This window comes from Athalia rosae, chromosome 2 (assembly GCF_917208135.1).
Source record: "Athalia rosae chromosome 2, iyAthRosa1.1, whole genome shotgun sequence".
In the NCBI taxonomy this organism is placed as follows: domain Eukaryota; kingdom Metazoa; phylum Arthropoda; class Insecta; order Hymenoptera; family Athaliidae; genus Athalia; species Athalia rosae.
The window spans coordinates 28,483,913-28,491,568 of NC_064027.1; the positions used below are offsets into that span (position 1 = coordinate 28,483,913).

Below are 7,656 nucleotides of genomic sequence, written 5' to 3' on the forward strand. Positions count from 1 at the left end.
CCGATGAAATTTTTTACCATATGGGTGTAGGCTCGCCGCGAAGTGCACCTCTTGACCTACTTGTATATACCTATATCACACGTGATTGTGTACACGGTGTACGTCGATGTGTGCGTCGCGTACGTACGTACGTACGTACCGCAACGGTAGGTAAGGTAATATGTTGCCGCGAAGTAGTAACCGCGCCGGTTAAGAACATCATGAATATTTTTGTAATATTTTTTAACTACCGCGACGCCGTGACCCCGTATCGTCGGCAACGAGCTATTAGAAAACAGGAACTGGCCACGGCGATACGTGAGTGATGCTTAACTTTCGGTATTTGAAATTCAAATCTCAACTTTATTTTTACACTCCGTTCGTAAACTGTAGATCATTGTATTACCTCGAAACGCCCGTTTCAAGCACCCCGTTTAACGGTACGCGATGCTCGTCGCTCCATTTGTTCCGCACTTTTTATCTCGTCTTATTCGATCGTTCGTTTCTTCATTCACAATTCATTCAATTTAGAAACAAAAAGAACACTTTATTTGGTTTCGCATGTATAATATTTCGTGTGATGTTACCACGGTGGACGAGCTGGTTGTTGTTGTTGTTGTTGTTGGTAACGTGTTGTGCAAATGTGACTTTGAAAATGGAAGAGTACAATCGAAACGAAACCGTTTCGAAAACAATACGGCGACTAGCGATCATCGTTTGATTTTTCTTTTTCTTTTTTTTTTTATATAAAGAATTAAAAAAAAATTATATATATATATATATATACACAGAAATGTATACGTATGTATATAGATTGTTTGTCCAGTTCAGTTATTATACATATATAGTATATACATAAATTATATAAATTATTAAAATAAATAATATTACATCTCCGGGTGATTCGAATGTTACGGTGGCATTGTTTTTGTTTTTTTTTTTTTCCCCCCTTCTAATTCTTCCGCAAGATGAAATTGGTCACCTCGTCCGAAAGAAAAGGAGAAGCCACCGTCGGTCGGACCCCCGTCGAGATCTTCGGTGCAGCTCGCGATCGGCTATGGATTCTCTGGAGACAGGGTGACGGACCGAAAATCTCCGAAGAGTTCAAGGTCGTTCACCTCGCCACGCTCGAAATCGATGAATTAATGCTGGTATCCGGAGTAGGCCTGGTTCTGGGCGGCGTAGTTCGAGTTGCGATCGTCCCAACCGGAAGAACCACCGGAGGACCATCCGCCTCCGCTGCCGCCCGACGACCATCCACCGGTGTTACCGCCCGAGGACCAACCGCCGGCGTTGTAGGCAGTCGGTGAACCGTGACCGTGCTCGTGCTCGTGTCCGTGTCCGTGTCCGTGACCGGAGAATAGGGACTTGAGACCGACGAATGCGGAAATCGCTATCGAGATGAGGGAGGCAAGAATAGCCTTTTTGGCGATCAGAGCGAGTCCGAAGTAGGCGAGGACGGCGAGGGCGCCGATTTTCACTTTCGCGGCCAACAAGAGGGGGAGGATAGACTTCAGGATCTTCTTCTTTCCACGACCTGCGAACATTCGAAAAATAAACACCGCGTTAGACTCGAAGTTTCATTATAATAACATTACGCTTCGACACGTGCCTGAATTAACTATACGGACGGAATTTCGTTAACGCGCTTTCCGTTTCAACGAAGCGAACTTTCCATTTCTCTCGATTGTCTCTTTTAGAAGTCTAAATTGTCGCTTCACTTTTCCATCCACGGCTGTATATATATATATATATATATATACATATATGTATACGGCCGCCGAAAATGGCGTGTCGCTTACAATTAGTCTGCCACTACTTCGAACGGTATATCGCGGTACGACGATCGTCCTCGATCGTGATTTCGTCACGGTATATAACGTTGAGTAAGGTCGCGTTAACCCTGACAATGATCCTCGTGGTTTGCACTTTGTTTTTTTTCCCCCTATCTTTTTATCCGTCGTTTAAATCCTCGGTCGACGCTTTTTACTACCGGGCGCGTTTGTCCTCGCCTCCGTCTAATTAGACCGAACATCGTAATGATCTGGATTTTTTACCTTCAACGACCTCGTCGACGGCTTGACGAATCTCGTCGGGCACGGAGCTCGACAGAGCGCGGGCGGAGTTGCTGAATTCCTCGATCATCGGCGAGAAATTGATCTAGAAGAAGAAAAAGAAAAAAAAACGAATGAAATCAATGGTCGGTAAATAGCAGTGATCGATAGCCGGAGTTCGACGATTGCCCGACATTCGTTTGCTTTTATTGCAACCACCCGATCCATATCCATTCACCTTCGGTTTATAGCCTCTCACTTTCGAGAATCACCGACTCAACAATCGGGCAACGTGTCTTCTTTCTTTTTAGGACCGTCTTGTACGGTAGCACGTGCCCGCCGAAATGAGAGGCGATAATTTTACGCTTTTTATACCGACTAAAAGATTCTTTACGGCAATTTCTTTTTATGCAATATTATTCAACGATCTTGAAAATAAAAATTCTACCAAAAGTTCAGGGACCTCGCGATTCTGCGATCGATGCAATTGCCATACGAACGTTAAATAATTGCATCGCGTGTAGAGGGGGGGGTGGGGGTGGGGGGGTAATTTTTTTTGCCCCGTACTTTTTTTTTTTTCGTTTTTTTTCAATCGTACGAACTGCGTAGCGTGGGTATTATTTCTCACCTGCAGACTGCGTCCGCTGACGAAACCGCTGATCTTGTCTGTCACGAAATTTTCGAGCGTAGTTTGTCGCTCGGCTACGGTGGTTTTCGTCTCGATTTCCTGGTCGTAAACGACGTCGTCGCCGGTTTTCGCCGAACGCGAATCCTTCGATTTGATCAAGTTAACACCGCGCACAATCTCGAGTTTATCCTGACCGAAGAAATCCTTGGCACGACGGTAGAGGCTCTTCTGAACGCACGATATGCTGTCCTGCTGAAGACATTCGTCGATCGTCTGGGCGGCAGCGACCGCGGCCACTAGTAAAACGGCGAGTAGTAATTTCATTTTCGTTAATTCTTCTTTTGTTTTCTTTTTGTTTTTTTTTTTTAATTAGACGAGAACTTGTCCTGTCGTTTTATCGGTTTTTTTTTTTGACCAAATTCACTTCTGATTTTTTATACCGAATGCCTGTACGCGTTTTGGCTTTTTTTTTTTACCAGCGGACCTTGCGCGGTAGGAAGCGAATTTTCGTGTGGTCCATCGGTCAGGCTCTTTAGCTTATATTTGGCGGGCCCCCACCTCGGGCCCCTGAGCCCCACCTTTTTTTTTTTTCTTCTATTCACGTCGTGTGTGTCATCCGTGTCCCCGTGATACACGTCCCAAAGGCAGCGACCAACCGATTCTCAACAGGGAAATCACTCCGCCAATCCTCCGTCGGTTCTCACGGAAGGGGGCACGAGGCGTGTCGACGATTCACGTTAAACGTACGTACGCACGTACACGCGCGTCTCACGCATACCTCTCTGTCCACCTCGCCTCTTCCGCAACCGCCGAGTGATAAAACTCACGACCGCCTCGTTTGTATGAGTTCACGGTGTCCGTCGGGCCCACCGTCGAACTATCTAACTGCCATAATATGCTAAAACCTGTTAGAAAACCGTCAACGCGCCTCACCGGCTTTGTGCACTTTACGAGCTCGAAGCGATATACCTCCGCATTCGTGAATTAATTGTCCGCGAAGCGCGGGGGTATACGGGCAATTTCTTTCTATTTGCTTTGTTCCTCGTTTCTTTTTTTTCATTTTTCGCTTATCCTCAACTCTCCTATTTTTCTTTTTTTTGTTTTTTTTTTTTCAAGTACGTGTCGCGCATCGCATTATCGCAAGATAATTTAAGCCGCGCAGGTACGGTACAGTCTTTTCAGTGTCATGCTCATTCGCTCTTATCCTGTATACGCGCAAGTACTTCGGCACAGCCGATCGACTCTCTTCATCGGCTTTCCAAGTTCTAAAAATTTTCTAGGGGGTCACCCCGCGTCGCCTAAGCGCGCACCCCGTCCATCTACCATTTCTAATGTACTTGCGGTAATAGATCACCGCGAAATAGCGGGCCTGTGTGGGTCTGAGGTTATTATCGGTGAAACTAGACGCGAATCGCATAGATATCGTCGCGGAATGCGCGTGTACGAAAGGCAAAGTGTACCATGGACCGTATAATGTGGGTATAGCCGATTTTTTTTTTCGGTTATATCCTGACATTCTATGTCAGTAGGACGAACGATATTGAGATTCTCAAATACGAATCACCTACGATGAAAAATTTCTTCGATCGAGACCTCGACATCCGTGGGATGTGACGATGACCTTTGATTCGCGATATTTCCAAGGAGATTCGCTATGCGGTGAATCACGCGCGTCGCCGCATTTGTATCGGATTTTGTTTCCGTTTCAATTTCGTTCATTTTTTTTTTTTCAATTCGTTGACGATAAATGTTTTTTCTTCCTTTTTTTTTTCTTTTTTTGGGTGCGTTACGGATGCAGATCCGCTGTGTATACGTAAGATATACATATATATATGTATATATATAATATATATATACGTGTAGTTCGGGCATGAATGAAAGAAAACTAGTATCAAGTTCAGACATCCCGGATACGACCTTCATTGCCTTGCGCCTCGCGACGACCACTTTCTATTCTCTGCTCCGCAGCTCGCTCGATTCGCTGTATCATTTTCATTTCGTTTCTTTCGGTTCAACGTGGAACTGCCTCATGGTTATAACCGGCAAGAGGCGTTGCCCCCTCGGCACAAGCGGCGATTATATTCCGCAGCCCGACGAGAGGTCTGCCACGCGCGCCCGCGTTTTACGTCCTCGTCGTCTCGCACCCGAGTTACAATTATTATTATATTATAGCGTCGTTAACAATCGTTGAAACTCCTAGATCTGCCAACCCGCCGCACGTGTTCGACGGGTCTTCGATTTCGACGCTCGTTCCGTCGATTTCCCGCAGCCGAAGAAGAAGATACTAAATCAAGGGAAACGCTGATGGGGGGGAGGGGGGGAGGGGAGATAATTTTTTGATAGAAATTTTGTAAAAAAACGAAAGTTGTGACATTTATATGCGCTCGATTAATATATTCTTGGAGACTGATTTCCTCCGAACCGGAATATAACTGCCGTTTAAACGCGTCGTTTAATCGCACCGATCGATCATCGATTACACCGATTGTATGTAATTAAGAATGTCGAACACGGTCGCTCGTGTCCTGACTTTTATTTTTCCAAGGTCGAATATCGTCGGGGAATTTTTCTTCGCTTTTATCATTTTCTGATTATTATTTTTCATAACGGGACGCCGAATGTATAAGGGCCGAGGAGGTCGGCTGCGTTCAAAAGAAGTCGATAACATACCGCGCGATGTCCAAATAATTATAATCTCGGTGCGAGGGGGCCGCGCTACGGCAGCTGCCGAGGCGACTGACACACATATTCCGGGTACCAAAATCAACAAAATATTCGATTTAAAATTCAAATTTCTTTCTCGAGCTGTAACGAGTTTGGAATGTAACGGGTCCCGTCGCGCTTCTTTCTCGGATCGGTGGGTGCGGCCCTGCCCATGGCGGGCAACGATACCGATCGTCGAGCGGCGGCGTTGATTCCGAGCTCTATCGGCGAATAGAAATGTACCGAAAATTATTTATCCTACGTACGGATGTGCGTATTAGGGTCTAATTCGTACGGCGAATCGTCCGCTCGAGCGAGCTGCCTTTATTTTTTTGCCCTTGAGATTCGAATTGTTTTGAAAAACTCAGGAGAGAGAACCGAGCTGCACACACTGCGCGTTCGCAGGTGGCGATCGTTCCGTGGGGCAGAATACAGTGGTGCTTCGAATGTGTTTCTTTTTTCGCTTTCTTTGTTAACGGTTCTTTCAATTCTCGTTTACACACTTTCGCTTCGACTTTTTTAAAGGCTTAAGGTCAAAATTATTTAGACAAACGCGTTCCGCGACCGTTTCGGTTAATGAAAGAACACGTTTCCCGCCTTCAACGATTTACACTCGCTCGATTAATCGCCGAGAAAATCTGTCGGAGGATGGGTAATTTTCAGGATTTCGTTTCGTCGTTCCTAAATTATAAGTGCACGCGTACATGACAATGCCGCGATACACGCGTACTTAACATAAATAAGATCACCGACTCGGATTGACCGATTCGAATCCGCACTGCGGATATGTAAAATACATCCGTCGACTTTCTCTCCGTACAGAAGCAGGGTACGTGTACATCGCCAGACGTCGTCCTTTGATCGTGTTGACGCGACCATCGGGGAGCGAATTTGATGAGAATTGAATAGAAAATGAAATTTATCACGTCCATAACGAATATAATTATTATAAACGTATACGAATACCCACCGTATCCAGCGAAAGTTGGCTAACCTGTTTACAACAAACGCATATAACACACGTGAGTGTACTTAGAGACCAAACAAAAACCTCGTAAAAAAAACAACAAACTTTTTTAAATGAACTGGAATAACTGCAAATTACCTTGTCTTCCCTAACTATTACCCCTCATGATTTCTGTCACTTTTCTTTTCTCTAAATTCCAGATTCGTTTTTTTTTTGTTTTACTTTTTTTTCTCAAACTGAACTTTTTTTTCTCTCTCCCGCTCTCGCGCGGGAGTGTGCGTAGGAAATTAATCGTCTTTGCTGCGAATAAAGCTGATTCTTCATCTTTTCAGTTTTTATTTTTTCCTCTCTCTTTTTCCACCCTGCGAAATGAAATGAAAATTTGGGGGTACGACAGAATAGTATGCAATGATATGATTTTTACATAAAGATATACACCCGTATGTATTCGGATGGGCCGCAGCCAGTACCTATAAATGCATGCACGGAGCGCAACGCACATTAACCGTCTGCATCCGTCCGAGAGGAACGCATCTCGTTTTATGATATTCCAATCAGAAAAAAAAGGCCCCACGTTATGTGGGTCAGTCGGTCATTTCACCGACTATCCGATCCCCCTCTCAACCCCCCTCCCTCCCGAACCCTCCTTCTCGTTCTTCCGTTCTCCTTTTTCTTTCTCTTCCTTCATTCTCTCTCCCTCTTTTTTTTCCTTCCTCATTGCCCGGTGAACCCGGTGAAGCGAGATAAAGCTATCCTCCCATCGATGATCCGCCTTCTAAAAGAGATAGGCACTATGTGAACGAACGTACGTATTCGATTTATACGTATACGTATATATATAAAAGGTGAGCACACGGAGTGTAGGTGTATACGGGTATGTTATATTCTCCTCCTCTTTTCCTCTCTCGAGTCTTACAAACGACATACTTTCTTCTTCTCAGCCCGCTATTTTCTTCTTCGTCTTTTTTTTTTGTTCTCCTTTTATTTCTTACTGGTTTTTTTTTTTTTTTTTTTTTCTTCTTCTTCGTTTTTTATTTTATTTCATTTATTTTACCATCGCTAGATATATATACTCTTTGGCTGAAAGAGGCACTCGACGATCGTTTATTACCCGAGGCGATTTATCGACGGCTTTGCAGGACAACTTGACCAAGTAGCCTCGTTTCTCACCTTCTTCATATTCGAGATTATTCGGAATATTTATATCGTTAATCGGTTGTGTAGACTGATCAACGATATCGATTAATATTCAATATCGGATTATCGCTAATTCATCGCTTCCGGCTCGCCGTAACGAAAATAATAATTCTTAATTCTACATATAT

The 7,656-nt window shown here is 44.4% G+C and overlaps 1 protein-coding gene across 1 annotated transcript; it reads right to left on the reverse strand.

Annotated features, from left to right (window-relative positions):
- Positions 1–505: 505 nt before the first annotated feature.
- Positions 506–3,175, reverse strand: Osi6 (Osiris 6). Its single transcript, XM_012400049.2, has 3 exons — positions 2,662–3,175; positions 2,037–2,139; positions 506–1,516 (listed from the first exon to the last, which is right to left on the reverse strand). The coding sequence occupies exons 1-3, from the start codon at positions 2,983–2,985 to the stop codon at positions 1,122–1,124; spliced, it is 822 nt and encodes a 273-aa protein (XP_012255472.2). The 5' UTR covers positions 2,986–3,175; the 3' UTR covers positions 506–1,121.
- Between the last annotated feature and the right edge of the window lie 4,481 nt (positions 3,176–7,656).

Excerpts from the sequence above, each read along its gene's own strand:
- Osi6 (XM_012400049.2), bottom strand. The coding sequence starts at position 2,985 with ATGAAATTACTACTCGCCGTTTTACTAGTGGCCGCGGTCGCTGCCGCC. Across the intron at positions 2,140-2,661 it reads TCAGCGGACGCAGTCTGCAG|ATCAATTTCTCGCCGATGAT; the intron begins GTGAGAAATAAT and ends TTCTTCTTCTAG. Across the intron at positions 1,517-2,036 it reads CGTCGACGAGGTCGTTGAAG|GTCGTGGAAAGAAGAAGATC; the intron begins GTAAAAAATCCA and ends GAATGTTCGCAG.